This window comes from Schistocerca americana, chromosome X (genome assembly GCF_021461395.2).
Source record: "Schistocerca americana isolate TAMUIC-IGC-003095 chromosome X, iqSchAmer2.1, whole genome shotgun sequence".
Classification (NCBI taxonomy): domain Eukaryota; kingdom Metazoa; phylum Arthropoda; class Insecta; order Orthoptera; family Acrididae; genus Schistocerca; species Schistocerca americana.
Genome location: NC_060130.1, coordinates 366,833,136 through 366,858,737, shown reverse-complemented (window position 1 = coordinate 366,858,737; position 25,602 = coordinate 366,833,136). Strand labels below are relative to the sequence as shown.

Below are 25,602 nucleotides of genomic sequence, written 5' to 3'. Positions count from 1 at the left end.
ATACAGAGGTGGGCAGCACAAATGGTCACAGGTTTGTTTACTCCATGCAAGAGTGTCACAGAGGTACTGAAGGAATTGAACTGTAAGACTCTTGAAAACAGATTTAAACTATCTCAAGAAAGTCTCATAACAAAGTTTCAAGAACCAGCTTTAACTGGTGACTCTAGGACTATAATACAATCCCCTACATATCACTCACATTGGGATCATGAGGATGAGATTAGAATAATTACTGCACATGCAGAGGCATTCAAACAATTTTTCCCACACTCCATATGGGAATGGAACGGAAAGAAACCTTAACAACTGGTACAATGTGATGTATGCTCTGCCATGCTCCTCATGATGGTTTGCAGAGCACAGGTGTAGATGTAGATATAGATAATCAAAGCACATTTTTGCACACATTCACATAGTCTAAATAAAATTAGGGTTGAACAGTGAAGCATTCTACAATCTTATATTCGAGTGGGTAAATAGTTCTGTGAATCAACTGTGCTGCCTTTTATGAAAATGGGTGCGAGCAGTTCCAATAGCTGGAAACAGTTCTCTGTCAAATGGACCAGTAGGAAATAATTATAAATAAGACTAGAGACAATTCACCTACAAATTTCATACACAACTTAACACAGATTATCTTCTTGAGTTTTACCTATTTCAACAGTTCTTCAACATCACTAGTACTAAAAGTGTTTTAAGTGGCATGGCACATATCTATGTCACTCGATATTGCTGCAGAATGGCAACTGAGTTGTGTCAATCATTCTTCCTTTTCCACATGGGAAATGTAACAAACAGAGAACTATGTCAACATTTAAGGCTCTGTTTTGCTATTATTTGCTTCAATTTCTGTTTTATTAATTCTAATCAAGACGGTCAAAATTATATAAAATTTTGTAAAGGTTCTGTGACAGGATTTTGCTATTGCAGTTAATGAAGACTTGCCGCATAACATCTCCAGAAGTGAAGTGTGTTTTAACATTCGCCTGTCTGTAATTTTACGATCTGAACATGCAATTATCTAGCAGACAGTATTTCCTAAATGGCTTAATGATATTGTTGGTATACCACAGGAAATCTTATCACTCTGCTACCTTCACATTTTCATAGATCATGAGTGCCCATTCATTGGAACTCTACAAACAGTCCCTCAACATGCTCGTGTCTTGAATTACACGATCCTGTCAGAAATGAAATGTCCTCCTTTTATACAGTGGACAATGCATTTAGACCTTCCTTTTTGTTTCCTAGCCCTCTGAACCATATTAATGATTACTGCTACTAATGCATCACCATCACTGATCACAATCTCTGAATGGGTAGCCTCAATGTTTGTCACTTAAAATTCTAATGTCATTTCATTATGATCTACTGCAATTTATTTTCAAGTATCTAGCTGACTGATTTTTTTTTGGGGGGGGGGGGGGGGGGGGGGTACAGGACTAAATGGCGAGCTCATGAGTCCCACGATTTAAAAAGTATGTGTCTTAGATAGCAGCATCCACTAAAAGTGGGCAGAACCAGTCAAGAGGGCTCAAACTATAAAGTGAGGAAACTAAAAATACACACAGTAGAAAGCATAAAAGAGTAGGCCAAATCTAAAAACTGGAAAAACACTGGAAAGACAGAGCAATCTTTGCACTGGGGAGTGGTCATGGGTCCCACACCCAGAAAACACAAAGAGAGGCCGCAACCACAACCACTCTGCCCCTGCTTCTGCTCCTGCTCCAGGAGGGAAGTAAAATCTTAAAACAGAAAATAAAGACAACTTTCGTGAAGGAAACTGAGGAGAAGTCCAACCATCAATGAATTGTCTGCTACAATTAAATACAATAAATCCGGAAGGCTATACTTAGTAAGAAGTGCCAAAAGAAGGGGACATTCCACCAAAATACGAGACATCGCCAGTCTGGCTCCACAACCACATTGTGGGGGTGGCTCATTATGCAAGAGAAAACAATCGGTGAGCCTAGTATGACCGAAGCATAGAGGATGTAAGACAGTGGATTCCTTCCAAGAGGATCGGAAGGAAGAATGCCAACCTGCAGTAGTCTCCTTGCTTGGATGGAGTTTATTATGGAGAGCAGTAGAGCACCACAAGTCATTAAATTTTTGGGCCAGGAGAGGTTTAATGTGTATCCGGTTATCTGCACTTGGAATCATGAAATGTAATGGGGGCTTAAGTATCTGCCTCTCCAGCCAAATGATGAGCCAGTCCTTTCCCTAAGATGCCCACATGACTTGGGATCAAGAGAAAGACAACTGAGCAGGCTGCACAGCCAATGGCAGAGAGGTGGTCATGGATAGCGGAGACCAAAAGATGGTGAGAGTAGCATCAGTCTATAAGCCTGCAAGCTGCTTATTGAGTCAGTACATATTAAAACACTGTGGAAGGAAGCCTTAGTAACAAAATGGAGGGTCCTGTTAATAGCTAGCAGTTCTGTTGTGAAGATACTACATAAACCCAGCAGGAAATGGTTGTTCCATGCCAGTAGGAGATGTAAAAGCATATCCCGCCTAATCTATCATTTCAGAACCCTCAATGAAAAAGATGGTAGCAGCCTGGAACTCTTCAAGGATGGGACATACAAGACGCCAGAATATCACAGGGGTGGCAGGGACCAATTGTTGTTGTTGTGGTCTTCAGTCCTGAGACTGGTTTGATGCAGTTCTCCATGCTACTCTATCCTGTGCAAGCTTCTTCATCTCCCAGCACCTACTGCAACCTACATCCTTCTGAATCTGCTTGGTGTATTCATCTCTTGGTCTCCCTCTACGATTTTTACCCCCCACGTTGCCCTCCAATACTAAATTGGTGATCCCTTGATGCCTCAGGACATGTCCTACCAACCGATCCCTTCTTCTAGTCAAGTTGTGCCACAAACTTCTCTTCTCCTCAATCCTATTCAACACCTCTTCATTAGTTATGTGACCATCTAATCTTCAGCATTCTTCCGTAGCACCACATTTCGAAAGCTTCTATTCTCTTCTTGTCTAAACTATTTATCGCCCATGTTTCACTTCCACACATGGCTACACTCCACACAAATACTTTCAGAAATGACTTCCTAACACTTAAATCAATACTCGATGTTAACAAATTTCTCTTCTTCAGAAATGCTTTCCTTCCCATTGCCAGTCTACAAAGACCAAAGGAACCCAGAATATGTCAGTCTTAATCCGTGGTCAAGGCACCATCCAAGGGGGGAAGGGCAGGGACTACAGGAGGGAATGCATGGGGCACTTTCCAATGAGTGGAGATGGAGATCCTGACGGAGGGAAGTGAGACGTATTCCAACTGGCCATCCCACCCAAGAGCGGGTATCAGGAGGGAGACATCCCACTTTTGCAGAGAGGATGGGGTGCACGAGATGGTCAGGGAATCGTTGAATGGCAGCAGTGTAAAATACTACGAGTTGGCTCTGCCGTATTTTTGGAGGGGGAACTCTCGCTTCTACAAGGAGACTGTCGAGAAGATTAGTGCAAAAGGCACCGATAGGCAGAGACACCCCATAATGATGAACAGGGTCAAGTAGTTTCAGAGTGGAAGGAGCTGCTCAGCCATAAACATGACAACCATAATCTAGTCTGGACAAAACTAGGGCACAGTAAAGATGGAGGAGACTACCACAGTCTGCACCCAAAGATGTGTGGGCCAGGAAGCGGAGAGCATTAAACTTCCGCATGCACATAGTCTTCAGGTGGCGAATATGAGGCAGCCATGTCAGCCTTTCAGTAAAAAGAAGATCCAAGAAACGGGATTGTGTTACCATATCTAGATGATGGTTGCCTAAATAAAGTCAGGGTGTACTGTGGGTCGATGGCAAAAATGCATAACCTGCACTTTGGAGGGAGTAAAATGGAAGCCATGGGAAAGGGCCCATGCAGAGACCCGTCGGATGGCACCTTGGAGCTGGTATTCTGCAGATGCTACCGATTGGGAGCTGGATCAGATGCAAAAATCATTGACACACGCCGCTGGGGTAACCAGAGGCCCAACAGAGGTTATATGACAATTGAGGGTGATGAGAAAGAGTACGACAGTCAACACAGAACCCTGTGGGATACCATCCTCCTGGATCTGAGGGGTGATGAGTGAATTGTCAACTTGAACCCAGAAGAGTTGTAGGATAAAAGCTCGTGGATAAAAATTGGAAGGAGGCTGCAAAAATCTGAGTCATGGAGGGTAACTAAAACATGACACTGCCAAGTCATGTCTGCAATATGTTGGTCAATTAGAAGACCCCCACCCGTTGAAGTGGCACTCCCTCAGAAGGTGTGGTGTACACTGAAGTCCCCGAGGAGGAGAAATGGCGGCGGCAGTTGCTGTAGTAAGGTAGGCAGGTCAACGTAAGAAAGAGGCATACCTGGAGGGAGGTAGACACTGCAAATGGCGATTGCTGGGGTCGTTCGCACTCATACCTCTATTGCTTCCATGTTGGTAGTAGATAGTGTCGGAAGTTCCATGCAGCTTTTCGTGGATGATGCTGTAGTATACAGAGAAGTTGCAGCATTAGAAAATTGCAGCGAAATGCAGGAAGATCTGCAGCGGATAGGCACTTGGTGCAGGGAGTGGCAACTGACCCTTAACATAGACAAATGTAATGTATTGCGAATACATAGAAAGAAGGATCCTTTATTGTATGATTATATAATAGTGGAACAAACACTGGTAGCAGTTACTTCTGTAAAATATCTGGGAGTATGCGTGCGGAACGATTTGAAGTGGAATGATCATATAAAATTAATTGTTGGTAAGGCGGGTACCAGGTTAAGATTCATTGGGAGAGTCCTTAGAAAATGTAGTCCATCAACAAAGGAGGTGGCTTACAAAACACTCGTTCGACCTATACTTGAGTATTGCTCATCAGTATGGGATCCGTACCAGATCGGGTTGACGGAGGAGATAGAGAAGATCCAAAGAAGAGCAGTGGGTTTCGTCACAGGGTTATTTGGTAACCGTGATAGCGTTACGGAGATGTTTAACAAACTCAAGTGGCAGACTCTGCAAGAGAGGTGCTCTGCATCGCGGTGTAGCTTGCTCGCCAGGTTTCGAGAGGGTGCGTTTCTGGATGAGGTATCGAATATATTGCTTCCCCCTACTTATACCTCCCGAGGAGATCACGAATGTAAAATTAGAGAGATTAGAGCGCGCACGGAGGCTATCAGACAGTCGTTCTTCCCGCGACCCATACGCGACTGGAACTGGAAAGGGAGGTAATGACAGTGGCACGTAAAGTGCCCTCCGCCACACACCACTGGGTGGCTTGCAGAGTATAAATGTAGATGTAGATGTAGGTATGATGGGGGATCCAGCCACTAATTATATCAGTGGGAACCAAAGTGCAGACCTGTCCAGATACCAACCCAGGGCCAGCACGATTCCGACAGAACGCCTGATAACCATGAATTGTTGGAGGGTGATCATCACAGAAGTGTGTTCCTCAAAGAACAAGACAGAATGCAGAATAATCAGATTTCCAGTATGTGACGGTAATATCCACTGGATTATTGTGTGGCGAGAGTCCAGGTTAGACATAAAGAAGCCGAGGGGAAGTCAGGTCACTGGGACAATGGTCTTCACTGACGACGATTGCATGACAGCCACAAATAAGGTGTCACAATCAGGTTGCGAGGGGGAAAATGGCACGTCCGGGGGCACCGGAAGGGGGGGGGGCGTCTTGTCTTAAGACTTATGTTTTCTCCTTCTTTTCTTTTGGAGATTGAGGAGGGCAGGGCGTAGATGGAGAGCAGGCTTCTGCAAGATCCTGAACCGAAAGAGAGCGGGCAACCATGGGGCGCACAGATGGTGAGTCCCGTGGCCAAGTTGTCATAGTAGGCTTCCAACCTCAGAGACACCAGGGGGAGGGTTCCCAGGGGATGGGGAGTGCGTGGGGAGGGGGGGGGGGGGACATCCCCATCATTGGCAGGTGCCGAAGAAGGGTGGCACTTCTTTGGCTGAGGAGGGGAGGGGCAAACAGAGGGGAGGGCGTGGGAAGACCAGAGGACAGGATTGGGTAAGAAAGAGTTAAGAAGGGGAAAGGATGTAACACATGCAAAAGTAGAAGAAATCAACAGTGGGTGGAAGATATGGGCCACTGTCAGCCAGGTGCGACACCGACACTGAGGTGGGTCATCCCGGGGCAGCAGGTAGCTGTGTGTCACCCAAGTGTGGCCAATGCGGAGCCAGCAGAGAACACAAGAGTCCCTGCGAGAGGCCTGCATGGAGGACTGCCACACATTCGTAGTCTCCTTAATTCCTTAATGGCACGCAGTTTGTTGTGCATGCTGAGGTTGTGCATGCTGAGGTTGTGCCATTTCGATTCCCAAAGCTGCAAAACCTTGCGGAGTAGTACTGAACGCAGGTCAGTTGCAGAGAAGCCGATCTCCATAAACAGTTTCCGCATAGCCTGTTTGGCCAGCCTGTCAGCAAGTTCGTTGCCTAGGATTCCGACGTGACCAGGGGGCCACACAAACACCACTGAATGACTGGACCATTCCAGGGCATAGATGGACTCCTGGATGGTCACTACCAAAGGATGACGAGGGTAGCACTGGTTGATAGCTTGTAGGCTGTTCAAGGAGTCAGTACACAGAAGAAACGGCTCCCCAGGGCATTTACAGATGTGCTCAAGAGCACGAGATATAGCCACCAGCTCGGCAGTGAAAACATTGCAGCCATCAGGCAAGGAATGCTGTTCAATATGTCCTCCATGGACATATGCAAAGCCGACGTGAGCATCAGCCACTGAAACGTCGGTGTAAAGCACTTTGTGGCCTCAGTACATGTCAAGAATCGAGAGGAAGTGGCAGCAGAGAGCCACGAGGTTAACTGAGTCCTTAGGGCCATGTGAAAGGTCCAGGCAAAGCCGCGGCCTAGGTGTACCCCATGGGGATGTACGTGAATGGACCTCAAGTATAGGTGGTAAAGGCAAGGACTCCAGTTGGGAAAGAAAAGATCGGACACGAACTGAAATTGGAAGCCATGACCAGGGCCACCGATACAGGAGATGAACCGCCATGGGTGGGAAAACGTGACGTTGATTCGGATGCGCAGGAGAACTACGAACATGTACAACGTAACCAGCCAGCAGTTGTGCACGCCTAACTTGCAATGGAGGGACTCCAGCCTCCACAACGACACTGGTCACCGGACTCGTCCTAAAAGCTCCTGTCTCTAGGCGAACGCCACAGCGGTGCACTGGGTCGCGTAGACACAACGCCACCACCAAGCCATAAACCAGACTCCCATAGTCAAGGCGGGACTAAACAAGGGCTCTGTAGAGCTGCTGCAGCATAGAGCGATCTGCACCCCAGTTGGTGTTGCTCAGGCAGCGGAGGGCATTAAGATGCTGCCAGCAATCCCGCTTAAGCTGACAGAGGTGAGGAAGCCAAGTCAATCAGGCTTCAAAAACCAGTCTTAAGAATCAGTATGTCTCCACTACAGGGAGTGGATCGTCATTAAGGTAAAGTTCTGGTTCTGGATGAACAGTATGACACTGACAGAAGTGCATACCACACAACTTTGCAGCCGAAAACTGGAAACTGTGGGCTAGAGTCCATGACCGCACCTTGTGGATGGCTCCTTGTAGGCGCCACTCAGCAACACCAGTACTGGTTGAGCAGTACGAAGTGCAGAAGTTGTCTGCATACAGAGAAGGTGAGATGGACGGCCCTACTGCTGCTGCTAGACCATTAATGGCCACTAAAAATAGAGAGACACTCAATACACATCCCTGTGGGACCCCATTCTCCTGGATATGGGGGGAACTATGGGAGGCCCAACTTAAGACACGGAAAGTACGAAGCAACAGGAAATTTTGGATAAAAATCAGAAGCCAGCCTCAGATACCCCACTCGTATAATGTGGCAAGGATATACCGTCACCAGGTGGTGTCATACGCTTTTCGTAAATCAAAAAAGATGCAATCAGGTGTTGGCATCTGGAAAAGGCTGTTCGGATGGCAGACTCGAGAGACACAAGGTTATCAGCGGTAGAGTGACCCTGGCAAAAGCCGCCCTGATATGGAACCAGTAGGCCACCTGACTCCAGGACCCAACTCAACTGCTGACACACCGTATGTTCTAGCAGCTTACAAGGAATGTTGGTGAGGCTGATGGGCCAATAGCTATCCACATCAAGTGGGTGTTTACCGGGTTTGAGCACTGGAATGATGGTGCTCTCCCACCATTGCGATGGAAAGACACCATCGCACCATATCCGGTTGAAGATGACGAGGAGATGTTGCTTGTAGCCAGATGAGAGATGTAAAATCATCTGACTGTGGATCTGACCTGGCCCAGTAGCTGTGTGGGGGCAATGTGCAAGGCCACTGAGGAGCCCCCACTCTGTAAATGGAGCATTATAGGATTCACTGTGGCATGTAGTGAACGAAAGAACTTTCCCTTCCCGCCGGGGAAGGGGGGGTAATTCTCTGATGCAGATGCTCAAGCAAAGGGCTCAGCAATTGCGTTTGCATCAGTAGATAACACGTCATTTGTATTAACACTGGGAACACCTTTTGGGGTCTGATACCAGAAAACATGTTTGATCTTTGCCCAGACTTGGGAAGGTGACGCACGGCACCCAATGTTCAAGACGCATCTTTCCCAACACTCCTGCTTTCGTTGTTTGATAAGCTGACGAACACAGGCACGGAGCCGTTTAAAGGCTATGAGGTGCTCCAGGGAAGGGTGCCGCTTATGTCGCTGTAGAGATGGCTGTCACTCCTTAATGGCTTCAGCAACTTCTGGCAACCACCAAGGGACTGAATTTCGCCAGGGGCACCCTAAAGAGTGAGGGATCATGTATTCTGCCACACAAACGATTGTTGTGGTCACCTACTCAACCATCACATTGACGTTACCACATGGAGGAGATTCAACGGTGACAGAAGAGGTGAAAGTTTCCAAATCCGTCTTGTTTAAAGCCCATACGGGCAGGCGTCCATGGGCCTGACGCTGGGGCAGTGACAGGAAGTTGGGGAAGTGGTCACTACCACACAGGTCATCATTTGCTCTCCAGTGGATAGATGGGAGAAGTCCTGAGCTGCAAATTGATAAATCAATGGCCAAGTAACTACCATGAGCCACACACAAATGTCTGGTGGTCCCAGTATTTAAGAGGCAGAGGTCCAGACAGTAAAGTTTCGACATCTCTGCCTCAGCCAGTAACCACGGTGCCTCCCCCACAAGGGATTATGGGTGTTAAAATCATCCAAAAGTAGGAAAGGTTTAGCGAGTTGGTCAGTCAGTGCAGTTATTACATTCAGGGATACTGCACCATCTGGAGGAAGATATACATTGCAGACAGTTATTTCCTGTGTTGTCCTTATTCTGACAGCCACAGCTGCAAGAGGGGTTTGAAGGGGCACAGTTTCACTACAGACCGAGTTTAGGACACAAATGCAAACTCCACCTGACACTCAATTATAGTCACTACGATTCCTGTAGTATCCCTTATAGCTGCGGAGGGCAGGGGTACGCGCTGCCGGAAATCAGGTTTCCTGGAAGGCAATGCAGAAAGCAGGTGTAAAGCTTAACAGTTGCTGTAGCTCAGCCAGGTGGTGGAAGCAACCGCTGCAATTCCACTGGAGGATGATATCATTGAGAGACTAAGAAGTTATGGAGCATTCATTCAGGCAGTTTTCACCTCAGGGTCACCTGCTGCCACCAACTTTTTGCATGAGCAGTCTATATCCATTTTGTCTGGGGGTCCAGCGAGATCTAGGTCCTCAGCGGACGCCAGAATCTCCACCTCATCTGCAGAGGTTGTAGATAGTGGTGGCGTGGGTGCCACCGCTATTCCCTTGGTCTTGGGGATCTTCTTTTTGGATTTCTCTCGCTCCTCCTTGGGTTTCCCTGGCTTGGAGGACTTCACTGGTTCAGTCTCCGGAACTGATGCTGAGCGTGAAGCCCTACCACCAGCTGCTTTTCAGCTCTTCAGCCACTGGCAGGTGTTATCTTTCCCACTAGCAGAAACCTGGGAAGTGAGTGACCCAAGGGACCCCTTCCTAGAGAGAGAAGCTGAAGAAGACTTAAGCTTCTCCGGCTCAGAAGTGGGGACCGATATCCCTGATGGTTGGGGAGGGGGGGGTTGCTCCCGAAGTAGATGGTGAGGGAGCAACAGAGAGGGAAGTGCCAACCCCATCAAGGGGGCAGGTGTAGTCTCCTGGTTCTGAGAGGTGACAGGAATGCGAGGAACTAATTGGCCCGTGACTGTTCTTGTAATGGCGGCGAAAGAGAAGGTCATAGCCACAGGATTTAGGCGCTCAAATTTCCTCTTAGCCTCAGTGAACGTCAGACGGTCCAGGGTCTTATATTCTTTCTGTAAAATCCCGCCATCTGGCAAGCAAGGTGAATGATGCTCTCTGCAGTTGACACAGATGGAAGGCAGGGCACATGGAGTATTGGGATGTGATGGACATCCACAATCTCAACATGTGATGCTGGAAGTACGGCGGGAAGACACGTGGCTGAACTTCCCACTTAAAGCACCACATCGAGGGAGGGATATATGCCTTGACGTTACAGCGGTAGGCCATCACCTTGACCTTCTCGGGCAATGTGTCACCCTCGAAGGCCAAGATGAAGGCACTGGTGACAACCTGATTATGCCTTGGACCCCGATGGCACACTGGGCAAAATGAACACCTTGCTGCTCTAAATTGGGGTGCAGCTTGTTGTCAGACTGCATAAGAAGGTCCCTGTGCAATATAATAGGCTGGGCCATATTTAAACTCTTATGGGGTGTGATGGTAACAGAAACACCCCTCAACTTGTCACATGTGAGTAATGCCCGTGACTGGGCAGAGGAGGCTGATTTTATCAAGACGCCCAGAGTGTATTTTGGACAAGCCCTCCACCTCCCCAAACTTGTCTTCCAAATGCTCCACAAAAAACTGAGGCTTCATGGACATGAAAGATTCCCCATCAACTCTCGTGCATACAAGATACTGGGGCGAATAATCTTCACTGCCATCCTTCACCTGGTGGTCCTCCCATGGTGTGGACAGGGAGGAGAACAATTTGAGGTCATATTTCTTAGCACTGAAGTTAGACTTTGCCTGCTTAGAGACTGCTGGCATTGGACCACCAGCAAGAGATGACGTAGTACGCTTCATGGCGTGTCATTCGCCCCGATGCGACCCACTCTGATTAGGGGCACTCCCCATGGGAGCCACCCAGCCTCAGCACGGGCCACCTGGCATGATGGCCATTTCCGGGAATCCCGATGCCCCAGGGAAATGGGCATCTACTCCATGGCATACATGGGGAGTTAATGGCGCAGGCATCAGCAGAGCAGTATCTGTGTTGTCATGGGGCTACAACCAACAGGGTACATGGGGATATGAGGTGCTAAAAAGTCCATGGTCATCGGCGACGCAGAAAGTGACAACGCATAGTGCAAGGTGGGAAACACATCGAGGAAGGTGTCCTCGCCCAAGAGATGTAGAATGAGCAGGACTGAGATGCAACGATGGAAAAGTAGGCTAAAGGTCTCAATTCGCAATGGACATGATGCACCATATAAGGCGCCCTTTCCCAAGTGGCTCGCTCTTTGGGAAAATTCAGAAAGATGGAGGTCAAACCTGACAGGGGACCATCACATAAAGCCCAAAACGTGTGGACTCCTTTCAGTCGCCTCTAACGACAGACAGGAATACATCATGCCTATTCTAACCCCCGGACCTGCAGAGGGGTCATGAATATGCGAGTGACTCGAAAAATTCATAAGTAACAGAACCCAACATGTTGTCGTCAACAGTAAGTGTTCATCAGACACATGGGTATCATCAGGAGTGCCCCAGGGAAGTGAATAGATCACTGTTGTTCTCTATACACACAAATAATTTGACGAGCAGAGTGGGCATGAATCTGTGGGCTGCTAGATTTGTTACCAGTAGGTTTGAACAACCTGTGAGTGTTACAGAGATGCTTTGGAAACTCGAATGGGACTCACTGGAAGGAAGGCGACGTTCTTTTCGAAGAACACTACTGAGAACATTTAGAGAACTGGAATTTGGAGATGAGTGCCAAATGATTTCTACTGCCGCCAACATAAATTGTGCGTAAAGATCATGAAGATAAGATACGAGAAATTAGGGTTCATATAGAGGCATACAGACAGTCATTTTTCCCTTGCTTTACTTGCGAGTGGAACAGGAAAGGAAATGACTAGTAGTGGTACAGGGTTCCCTCCACCACACACCATACGATGGTTTACAGAAATCGATGTAGGTGTAGAAAGAACACTTATTGTTTGTGTGCTTTCATTTAGCTATCTTGTGCAGAGTCAATTTAATCTCGACCTTGCTCATGTTTCTGGAAACATTAGGGTACTATTAAATAAGTGGTGTACACAAGTCAATTAACATCTGTAAGTAGCTGCTAGAGCACAACAATATGGTTGGTTTTTGACAATCACCTCACACATGGCTTGTATTGGTGGTGGTGGTGGTGGTGGTGTGAAGAAGTTAGCAGAACATGTAGAGTGACAAAAATCTCAACTGGTGGCAGCAGTAAGATACTACAAAGATAGCCTGTAATGTACCAGAGCTACAAATGTTAAATGTATGTGTGGTCAAAAGCTATATCTCCTCAAGGAATTTGTCCCTGTTTACAGCACTGGCATCTTCTACATCTGCTCGGTTTTGTAATAATTATTTGGATAAATCTTAATCAAAAATCTGTACAAACAGATAGTCCAAATCAAATTCATAACTCATATAGCACTATGTGTGGTTTATAAAACAATGGAAATACCTTAACAAAGATTATTAATACATCACTTGACCATTATTAGCAAGTTATACAGCCACGATTTGGGCTAGAATGGATCCATACAATTTGTGAAAAGTTCCCAGGATGAATATTGTAATGTCACCCTGTCATGAAACCATCCACATAATAAGCTCATTTCATACAACAATGCCACATTTAAAAAATTGCCGTTTCCTACTTATGAATATCGATATAGTTGTTCTAACATGTGCTTGCACAACTGGTGAATCATCCAGGGTGGTGTTAGCAGTATCAACAGTTATCAAGAACATTGTCCTGTTGCACATCACACTACACACTGTTGTTTTCAACTGCAAAATGCATGTAAATGAATGCCTCATTGAAAGGGGTGGTTCCATTAATGCCCTTTATGCCACCTCCTGAGGCCTTTTAACGTCAATTCAGGGTGGCAGTGTGACTGAAATGTTTTTCTCAACCATACATAAGAGAACCATGTGATTTCAATGCTGCACATAGCAGTTCAGGCCTCCATGGCAGTGGTGTCAAGAGAAAGGGTGGGATGGTTCAAATGGCTCTAAGCACTATGCGACTAAACTTCTGTGGTCATCAGTCGCCTAGAACTTAGAACTAATTAAACCTAACTAACCTAAGGACATCACACACATCCATGCCCGAGGCAGGATTCGAACCTGCAACCGTAGCAGTCCCGCGGTTCCGGACTCCGCGCCTGGAACTGCCAGACCACAGCGGCTGGCCGAAAGGGTGGGATGATGTTGGGGGAGGGCGGGCGACAAGCTTCCCATCGTGTGACACGTCCATGGTGGCATTGGGAAGAATTGTGGCAAAATTTGGTACTAATGTGACCTCATTAGCACACCTTACTTCTCACATGAACTTCTGAGCTCTGGCCCCATTGCTGTTAGAGGTGTAACTGAGCCCGAGAGTGACATCACAGGGCACCAGTACAGAGGAAGGTTGTAGGCACTTTTGAAATTAAAGTTCACACTTACGCATCACAATGGGCAGAAAATGATAGGGCGTCAAAAAAGTAACTCCCCTTTTGCACAGCGTAATTTACTGTTACACTATATATATACATATATTTGTGATATCAGTTATAGTAAATGTTCCATGCTTATAATCAATTCAAAGGTTTTGTTTGCCACAGCACTCAAATTAACTAAGTTAGTGCTTGAAATGCTTCTCTGCAAAAATGATAAATTATGTTATCATTGTATTTAATGAGCAATGTATTTTAATAATGTGACCATGTGTGCCACAATAACGTAGAAAATCACTAAACCTGTCTTGAACAGAGCTTGGTGTCTGAATTTGATCATTTTGAGCTAGGAATGATATCTTTGTCAGATAAACAGATAAAATGTGTACGATGAACTTTCTACTCTAGAATATCAATACAGTCTCCATACTCATCCTCAGAGACTAATGTGACCAACTAAATATAATGAAACCGAGATGGCAACAGTTTGGTTGGGAGTTGCCATGAAGGGACCTACATTTTGTACATAGTCCAGGGCACCTATAGATGTTAATAGCGGCATACTACGTAAATGAACGATTAAACTTTCCATGTAATAGAACCTGAAATTGCCTTTTAAACTAACAAATGTACACAATGAAATACATTACTATCATGTAAATTTCAATTCTCACAAAATACATAATCAAAAATAGCCTACTTGTAGTGTCAGGACAATGTAGCCATGTGTGTTTTTGGGTCATTTTGTTAGTCTGTTTGCTCTAAACAAGAATATTGACTGAAAGTTTGCCTGATTTCAATATTTTCTTATGTACTTGTTGACTGACCTCTACCTCAACTATACGGCAAGTACCTGGTGGTTATAATTAAATTTTCCCTAGTTATCACGTTACAACACAGAAACTAATTACCGTACGAGTACCAAACTTGGTAGCATTAATGTCCAGAGTATGGGATGCATGATTTCCATGCGTCACAGCGCCACTGTCCAGTTCCAACTATGGTAGCCAGGTGCCGTGATCAGTCATTGTGATTCATAGTCTCATACAACTGACCAGTCGCAGCGCACATGTTGATGTGTCAACATGAGCTTGGACAAAAGGAGCTCGGCATTATTGGCGAAGCTCTATTATCACAGCAACAATAATGTTACAGCTGCACTTCGAGAATATCGCCGGCTGAAAGTATTACAGAAGGGTCTTCTTTCTCCACTGTGTGGAGCATGATTAAGTTAGTTCGAATCAACTGGAGAACTGGACGTTGCTCCAGGCTGAGACCAACAACCGGTTGCACCACAGGTGGTTGATTAAATCACTTGCTACGGCAGGCAATGCTGCACATAATTCGCGATCATCAGGCAGTGTGCATGCTGTACCACGACAGTTGAACATCCCCTGGTCCACTGTGTAGAAGGCGCTTCAAAACCACTGTCAAATGGTATCCATACAAGATCCATATCGTACAGCACGTTGCACCCCAGGATGCACAACAACATGTTGACTTCGCTCTCTACTTTCTTGCAAGGACTGAAGTTCACAAGGGCCTGGACCAACCTATGGGGATCTTTACCTCAAGTCACTGTGCATTAAGCTCCTCTGTATAGCAAACGTGCCACCATATGGTGTGGCTGCACGGTTACGTTCATCATTAGCCCATTCTTTATTGGACAGGTTGACACTCAAGGGCCAAAGACGTGAAGTGTGACCAGCCAGCGTTACTGCGATATGCTTTGCTAGAACGTCATATCGGCTCTACAGGAGAGAGATGCATTGAACTCAACCGTTTTCATGCAAGATGGGGGCCCATCGCATATCATATCATTCGCGAGGTTCACCTGCTTCTCTGAAACACATGTGGAGATGATCAAATTATCAGATGATCGTTTCCAAATGCGTAGCCGACACAATCACCTGCTCTCACTCCCTGTGATTTCTGGTTGTAGGGCTACCTGAATGACAGGTTTTATCAGGGGAATATTCACACATGTGCTGATCTGAAGTGCAGCATATCAAGAGAGGTAGCCAGTATACCTACGGACATGCTTCGTTCTGCCATGTAGAATGCAATTCTGCGCTTTCAGGCTCTTCTAGACACTGATGGGTGACACATTGAGCCCCCTCCCCCCTGACAAAAAAAGCAATAATGGTACCGACACGATATAGTATATGTACTACAGCAGCACACTGAAAGTGTGAATTGATTCTGCATTATTTCTCTTCCCAATGCCCATGACATTAATGCTATGAATTTTGGTACTCTTACAGTAACTAGTTTCCATGTTATAAGATGTTAGATAGGGAAAGTTTAACTATAACCACCCGGCAGTTTACATTATTTCTTCTGTTTACAAAAAATAGAAGGTCAACAATGACTGATAGTATGTTAATGTACTGTTTGACTACAAATATTGGTGGATACTGACAGACAGTATAGATCCAAAATAATTCAACTTTTTTTTTTTAAATTGCGATTAATACCACTGGCACCACGTGGAAAATTAAAAGTTTGTGTGGCTAATGCATAGCTTGCTTGCTCACACAGGTCAGAAGGCATCAGAGAAATTAACAATTTCACAATTTTTCAGATACTTTACATAGCATTCATGTATTCAGTGAGTTCAACTCATTTCTGCAACTCTGCTGTCACATATATAGTTTACAAGGTTGTGAAATTTTGTAAGAAAATTTTATGATGTTAATTAATACTTATCACATGTCAAATATAGAGCTATGCTGCAGTTTACTGGCCATTTCAGGGCTTCTCTGTTGTTTCCTTTTAATAAAATCATCATATCATTGGACTATTTGCAAGTTTTGTCAGGGAAACTTTAACAGTTTTATACTCGGTAGATAACAATTCATTAACATGCATAGTATGTCTATTAGGCTAGTTGATTGTTGGTGCACTTTGTATGGTCAGTGCTCCAGGTCACTCGGTCCACAAAGACATTTGTGTTTTTAATAATACATGTTTGTCACTGTTATGAGTGCCTTTTATATATTTATGTCATACTTAATCCAAACTTTATGTACTATTTATTCTGATAGATCAGAATATTATGACCATCCATCTCTCATTAGTTTTTAGACCATTTTGGTGTGATAAGCAGTTGGCATTTACCATTTGTCGTGAAAAACATTCTTTACATCTTTGGTGCTCTGACTGAGGTACAACACATCATAAACATCACACAGTTTTGTAGAATACGAAAATATGGATTATTAATTCTAAACCAGTGTTTGAAGTCTTGCTAAATGTGTGTGATAGTGTTTATACTTGGAGGGCAGATTTTAAACTAAAATTTTTCCTCTTGTTCATATTCCACTACAGTCCTCCACTCTGAACATAACATTAATCAGCACAGCAACTGTCAGTGTCAAAGGGAGAATGAAAGGCATTAAACACACTTTTAGTGCAGTCATCTCTACAAAAGTACAAAAAAATCAATGAAGAAATGCAGTTTTCAATGTTCTACTAACACTGGAGACTGCTACAAGTTGGGGACATGAGACGTTTGCACATGTGATTACGAAATGCAAGATACAGTCCCACATACACTCAACCTCTATGAAATTAGGTGACATGGTTGACCAAAGATGGGATTTTTATCAAATTTAGTTGTAAATTAAAATTACAAGAAAATATTTAGCTTTGTAAATGGCCAGCATGTGTCCACAGTTTCACAGAGAATATGGATCTTATTTATTCTTGAGCCTACTGACATATTTCACATCGTGGCAAGTTTTCACAAATATAGTCCACAAAACATGCAAAACAACTGAACTAACCCACAACTTATTGCAGGGTCTTACTTGGTACACTCTGTGTTTATGGCATAATGGTACCCTATACATTCCAAAAAAATGACAGCAAAAGGGGGCACAGAATCTCAGTGACACACATACTTTACAATCTCCTCTCTCATTTATTCTAATGACGCAGGAACTTCTGAGGGTGTGAACTCACCAAGACAATAAACAGTGGTGAAGCATAAAGAATATGAGACTTAACATCTACATACAAATCATGGACATAATTTAAAACAGATTACAAGTCATATAAATTGCTTTCTATTACTGCAACCCACATGTTAACAGTATACCTAGTCTAAGGTAATTTCAAGGAGCTGGCATACACATTTACTTTGAAATCAGTTGCTTTCTTTATGAACTATGAAGTACCCATTCAGATGTCAGCACTTCAGAGCAATGATCTATGGTGTCACTCACACTGCAGAAGGTACTGCCTGTGTGATTCATCTAGAGAGAATTTACATCAGTGTTTATACTTCAGTGCAATCTATACTTTTAACCTCCACTTCAAAATTCTACAGGATGTTCAGTCGAAGTTTTACACATAATCTTCACAATTTATTTTTGTTTCTTTCTTTCAGCTGTCTGGCCTGGATCTTACTGATGTTATACTTCTCTCATTTCAATATTATAATGGGAGATGTGTTTTAGTACTAAAAGTAACTTAATGTTAATAGCAAATTATGAAGTTTTGTGATCATTTATTTATATTAATAGTTAGCTACTTGCATGTTTCATGAGCAGTTCTCAGCACTCAGATTTTCCTGATAGTTTATGAAATGCCCCAATTCAATTTTGCACTTTCTCAAATGTCCGCATTGACATCCGGTGGTTTCTTTCATCCCAAATGTACCTTCATTGGACACTACACTGTTCCAGACTATTTTTGACTATTCTACCAAGCTGATGCATTCATAAGATTTTAAACTGAAGCCTTCCTCCTCCATCTATCCACACTTCATAACATTATAAAACAACAAACACAGGCATTTGGTTATGTTATGAACATACTATGATGTCAGTAACATAAAGTCAAAGGAGCTGACAACCAAAAATTTTGAACTTGTTTTATACAAGTAAATATTAGTCTAGGTTCACTTTTCAAGTGGCTGTCTGGCTGTTAAGTCAGCCATGTGTCTCAAATGTGTCATGTGTGCACTACACATGAGAGGCTGTGACCCATCTAGCTGACTGAATGTGGGGAGTAGGCATTTTTTTCAGATTATAGTAGAGTCACTGAAACAAGATCCCTTACATGAGCAACTGGATTATTCCGGCTGCTTAGTGTGTCTGTCTCAATCAATCTGTCATAGCTCTCTAGATAACTACTGTTTTCAACTGCAGCTGTTTGTGCTTCACATATGAAAGTTGGGAACACAGCTGCCAGCTATCAGGGATCGTCTTTTGCCAATTCTACTATAGGAGACATTCCAACCAGTCCAAATAACGATAGCTGTAGGGAACCCAGAAGTGTAAGTGTAAGATCCAAAGAAACGTCTCCATACTTGATCTAATACCTACAAATAGACCTGAACACACTGAGGATGTCCACAGAGCAGCTGGTATCAGTGAGCATGAGACAGCTGTAACAAGAGCGATTACCAAAGTACAAAATCCAATTAAAACAAGTAGAAGGATTTATATTTTCAGACTAGATAGAGAGTCAGTAGTGTCGTATCCCAGTAAGGAACCTGAAACATTTAACTCTGGAGAGGCGCGTGTAGACCAACTATGGCTCAGTTTTAGAATAGTTGACCATGCACTCAATAGATGTGTACCTAGAAGAAAAGTTCTTGACAGAAAGAGCCACCATGGTACAAAGTCACTGTAAAGGAACTGATAAAGAAACAGGGACTACTGCATAGTACGTGTAAGACAATGCACAGGGCTTGCGATAGGGAGAATCTGAATCAAATGCAATTGTCAGTCAAGAGAGCAATGTATGAAGCCTTCAACAACTACCACAGCAAAATATCACTGAAGGTTCTCTCACAAAAACCAAATAAATTCTGGTCATATGTAAAGACTGTTGGTCATACCGAAGTTAGGGCCATGGTACTTGTGGAAGAGACAGGAATGAAACAGAGTAGCAAAGCAAAAGCATAAATACTGAAATTTTGCTTCTAAAATGTTCCTTTACAAATGATAATCCAGGCATATTGCCCCACTTTATTTATTTTTTTTTTTTTTACCACTGCAAAGATGACTGATATAGATATTAGTTTCAGTGTTGTTGTGGAAGCGGTGAAATCATTAAAATTGAACAGAGTTACAGCACCCAATGTAATCCTTATCAGATTCTATACTGAATTTGTGGCTGAGTTAGACCCTTTTAATTATAATCAACTGTCAATTCCTTGATCAAAACACAGTGCCCACCAATGAAAGACAGCGCAGGTCACACCCATCCACAACAAGGGTATCAGAAGTGATCCATAAAATTACTGTCCAGTAACTTTGACATTATCTGTTGTGAAATCTCTGAGCATGTTCTCAGCTTAAATATAATGACCCCCTCCATAACAACCAGCATGGATTCTAAAAAACGTTGATCACATGAAAATCAACCTGCAATTTCCTCACGACATCCTGAAAGCCATGGATCACGGAAGATCAAGTACATGCAGTATTTCTCAATTGCCAAAAGGCATTTAACTCAGTATTGCTTCTATGCTGATTATCAAAAGTACAATCATTTAGGGTGTCAAGCAAAATTTTTTTAGGTAGGACACAGCAAGTTATCTTGGATGGAGAGTGATCAACAAATGTAGAAATAACTTCAGGTGTACCCCAGGGAAGTGTATTGGGATCCTTGGTGTCTGTGTAGCATATAAATGACTTGCAGACATCAGCACTACCCCACACTTTTCACAGATGACATGAAACTGCCTGAAAAAAGCTGCACAAATACATAAAGGAAAATGCAATCACTCTACAAAGGAAACTACTTACAAATCACTCATGCAACAGCATTAACAGTGTAACACTTCACACAGTCACTTTGTTTAAATATGTAGGCATTATGTAACAAAGCGATATGAAATGGAACGAGCATGTGAGAACTGTGGTAGAGAAGGCAAATGGTTGACTTCAGTATAGTCGGAGAATTTTAGGGAAGTGTGGTATATCTGTAAATGATACCACATATAGGATGCTGGTGCACTCTATTCTTGTGTACTGCTCGAGTGTTTGGGATCCGTACCAGGACAGGTTGAAGGATGATACTGAAGCAATTCAGAGGTGGACTCCTAGATTTGTTACCAGTAGGTTCAAACAATACTGAAGTGTTACGAAGATGCTTAGGAAACTCAAATGGGTATCACAGGAGGGAAGGTGATTTTCTTTTCGAGGAACACTACTGAGAAAATTTAGAGAACCAGCACCTGGAGCTGACTGCTGAATGATTCTATTGCCGTCAACATGCATTGCGTGTAAGGACCATGAAGGTTCTTGTATAGAGGCATACAGGCATATTTTCCTCTCCTCGCTCTATTTGCAAGTGGATCAGGAAAGAAAATGACTAGTAGCATGATACAGGGTACACACTATCAAGCACCGTACAGTGTCTTGCGGAGTATCTATGTAGGCATAGAAGAAGATGCAACCAATCCTAGAATCCTGCTGAACTACGTGCAAAAAGGACTAAAAGGGGACCAATCTACAAATGAGAACTTTTAACATTGCAGTGTGTCAGCAATCATGAATAATTTAATGATCATAAAGAATCCACCTCGATTGCAAATTGAAACTGAATGTTTACCTAGGTTTTGGCGCGGATAACCACGCCTTCTTCGGAACACACTAAAACTACAAACTGCCTAAAGAGGCATGATCCAACATTAATTACAACTATTGACATGGTACACACATACCATTTATTTTACATTTTATGCGAGTCATTTGCCCTTTTGGGCATTCTGTATTAATGTTCGACCATGCCTCTTTAAGCAATTTGTAATTTTAGTGTGTTTTGAAGAAGGTGTGGTTATCCACGCCGAAACCTAGGTAAATATCAAGTTTCAATTTGCAATCGAGGCGGATTCGTTATAATCATTCAATCTATCAATCCTGTAGGGATTGTGAGGATAAGATTAAATTATTTACAGTGAACACAGAGGCATCTGAACAGTTATTTTTCCTGCACCCTGACAGTGAGTGCAATGGGAAGAAACTCTAAGCCTGGTACAATGGGTTGTAACCTCTGCCATTCACTTCACAGTGGTTTGCAGAGTAGATGCATTATAGTGACCTGAGTCCCTAGAAGACTGCAGTAGCTAACTCACATTTTGTCATTTTTGTTGTGTGCCGTTATATAAAATGGTTGGCATTAATTTAAAAATTATGGGCTAATACACCTTATCTCTGCCTCAAAAATAAACTTTATGCCACAAATAACAGCTGTACATGTCCAAAGATAAAGAGTGAAAGCACTAACAAATGATTATGTTTACTTTAGTATTTACTGTAAAGTTTAACATGCTATGAAGATCAAAAACACTTATTTTGTACAAACTACACACTCCTTTACTTTGTTTCACAAAACTATTTTTGTACGACAGCGGTTTCGAGTTTTAAGCCCATTTTCCGGTGCCCAAATAGAAAATGGGCTTACAAGTGGAACCTATGTTTTATGAAAACTTTGTGACCTAGAACCCAGTTGTACAAAAATAAAGTACAATGCAAAAACATCTTTCATTTAGTTGCACAATATACACTGTGACACCATGAACTCACAGTTGCATCAGTTAAAATGGAACATCTATACTCACTAATTTTGTTGGAGAGAAGTACCAGAAGTAAACAAAATATCTACTGACTGCCCACTTGCAACCAAGCACCCATACATAAAATTTAATCAACAGCTTTTAACAGACTTACAAGTGACATGTTCCATATCATTCAGTGACCATATGAATTAGTACTTGTCACATACATAACACAAACGTAGATATCTGTTCTGCTTGTAGCTATTACATGTTCTTTCACCTGAATTATTTAACCAAAAATTGTGAAAGTAAATTAAAAATTAGACTTTTAACATATTTTCAATATATTATATTGGTTAGCCTGAACTGACAACTTTCCCACAATAGAAAAATTACATTCTGATTCTTTGCTTCTATAGCTCTCCATGGGCTCAGCAAAATGAATGAAACCATGTGAAAAATTCTTCATTATAATCATTCAGCTGTATTTCTGAAAAAAAAAGTAAAACTTTGCTACAACAATAACTCAAGGACATTTATTTTCCTTGTAAAAGCTACTTCCTAATCCAGCCTTCAGCAGTGTATTCCAGGCAAAATACAAGTATCTAGAAATTTTACACTGCTGAAGAATTTCAAATATAAACAATGAAGAAAAGAGATGTACAGTAAGTTTTAATTAAATTTAGCAGAGGTGTAGACTGTCATAATGTAAGATGATGCACTGTATTTCCACCTCTACCAACAGCACTTTTAACAATAGCCAAAACACTCGTTCATCATTTTATGGTATAAACAGTCTGTAACCCAGAAGGATTTTAGGGACAAAAGACGCACTAGTCACCAGTTACATTAAGATGTTTGGTAGCAGCAGATATTAAATGATTGTTTACTTCCATCCAGGAACTAAACTGCTCTAGTAGCTGTTTGTGCAATTTAACTAGGTATATGTTAATAAGCTCTTAATACCACAGTGGACAGTTTCTATCTAGTCTCTTTCTAAAAGGGTAGAAGCTCACATTTACTTTCAATTCCAGATTTATTTATTTAATCCATTCTTGTGTTTTATATAAGGCATTTTATTTATGTTTTACACGAGCTCATTGTACTATGTCTCTGCAGGAACTGTCAGAAAACTGCATGAAAAACTTACACATTTTCATACTTGTCTAATAACTTACTAAATGTGTAATATAATGGTTGATTACTTTAATATTACTACCACGTACAATATCTCAGTAGTGATATTACACACACTGGTCTATGTTAGTTTTACAGCAGGATACCCGAAAGTTTAAATTGAAGACTATTCAGTCTCACTGACCATACACAAATCTTTTGTAGCCACAAAGACATATGTACAAACAATACAATTTTAGGACTGCATAAATGAGAACGTCAACTTTGGTATCAGTACACAAATTTGGTTATACCTCTAGCTTCACATAAATACTGCTGCAGAAGAAAAAGAAAACCTCTGATTGAAGATTGTGGAGCCGCTGATATTTCTCTATACAAAACTCTGCCTACAATGAATTATGTAGAGGATTTGCTTTCATTTTGTTACACAGACCTGTTGATACATGTAAGTTGTTTCTATGAATTGCTCCATAAACTTTCATCTTGATGAGTGTATTCACGAAATTTCTGTGTATTGAAATGCTATTTTATGTGCAGAGGTATAATAGTGTTACTCTTTTGCTCTGCGTGTTTACAAAAATTTAACAGCAACCGACTATGAATTCATAATACATCCATCGTTGACACGTAATAACTAACATGCAAACCTGTGACAGGGCATTCTGATCTGATGAGGGCGGTTCTTCTTTCCCTACAAATGAAACTTCAAATGATCCGACAGAAACATCACATTCGATTTGTTTATATTTCAAATCCTGTGTTAGATCCTTAAACAGAACAAAACAGTTACCAATACAAAACAGTCATAAAAGATTTTTTCTTCCACATTCTGGCAATGATATATGGAAGTTACGGGAAAACAATGTGGTAAATGCATATAAATTAACGTGGAACACTGAGTTAACGCGTCTTTTGTTACAATTCATAACCACACATTTCTGTGATCACATCGTAACCTTCGGAAAATCGCCTGTTTTCGATCAGCTTACGATATTTATACATAAGCTGTTCCTTAACCGACAGTGGCTTTAAACACAGAACAATTCGAATGTCACAAACATAACTGACAACGTTTCTAGAACTCTACTTCGCTGGTAAAAGAATTTGTCTACTATGAAAACAATACGACTCGGAGGCAACTCGGTACTTACTCATACAGCATATAAATTGACGCTGGGTGTACTAGGCCACAGCACCTTCATAACACGATTCATAACACCGTCACTCAGACATTCACACAAACACGCAAATATTTACACAAAACCCGACCACTACAACGCAATGCAATGCGAACAACTTCTTTGATTCGCCATTTTGATTTCAGCAACTGTATTGAAAAGCGTTAGCAAACGACGTGCTCGGTAAACTGACGTATCGACACGCAGATCACATGTACTTTTAAATTCCAACAAATTCCTGGGGAGTTCTAGAGTTTCTATCAGTAGAAACTCTTCCGACGTTACCCAACAACTTAAAGAAGTGATTATCTATAAATTCAATAGTGGCGATGAGGGGATCTAAATCTCAAACTTCCGCTTCATTCGGGCTAAATTGCGGCAGATCAATGTTAATATTACTGTCCTCAAAAATTTAGAGCATATCGTATCTGTTAGTTTGTGACTCCTACCCAATTAAAATCTACCTGGTCGAAATACTCTTTTTTTCTTGTTAGCATATCCAAATAAGCATTTTACGGTAGTTGCTTTCCCTTTAGCGTACAGCATTAACGTACATAGTTTCCTTGAACTCTCCGATTTGTTCCGAATGAGAAATTATGATAGTTTCATGGCAATCCACATCGTTAATTCTTAGACGTGCTTCACAGGGTTGACATATATCAGGATTGACGGGCATCGAAAAAGTTCAGAGAAAGGCAGCTCGTTTTGCATTACCGGGAAACAGAGGAGAGTGTGTCACTGATATGATACCGAAAGTGTGGTGGAAATAATAGAAACAAAGGCGTTTTTCGTTGAGGTGAGAGCTTTTCACGATATTTCAGTCCCCAATTATCTTCACCGAATCCGAAAATATTTTATTGACACCCAACTGCATAGGAAGGAATGATCATTGTAATAAAACAGTAGAAAGCAGAGCTCGCATGAAAATATTTAAGTGTTGGTTTCTCCCGTGCGCTGCTCGACAGTAGAAAGATAATGTGCATGAACCCTCTGCCAGGCACCTGAGTGTGAATTGCAGACAGTCA

The 25,602-nt window shown here is 42.6% G+C and overlaps 1 protein-coding gene across 2 annotated transcripts in view; it reads right to left on the bottom strand.

The window, feature by feature from the left end:
* LOC124554861 (GTPase-activating protein and VPS9 domain-containing protein 1) overlaps positions 1-24,747 on the bottom strand; it is a 345,101-nt gene extending 320,354 nt beyond the window's left edge. For both annotated transcript variants that reach the window (XM_047128529.1, XM_047128530.1), the window contains exon 1: positions 24,551-24,747. In XM_047128529.1, coding sequence (XP_046984485.1) covers positions 24,551-24,561 — 11 coding nt within the window. In that variant the 5' untranslated portion in view covers positions 24,562-24,747. The remainder of the gene's footprint in view (positions 1-24,550) is intronic.
* Positions 24,748-25,602: the final 855 nt, after the last annotated feature.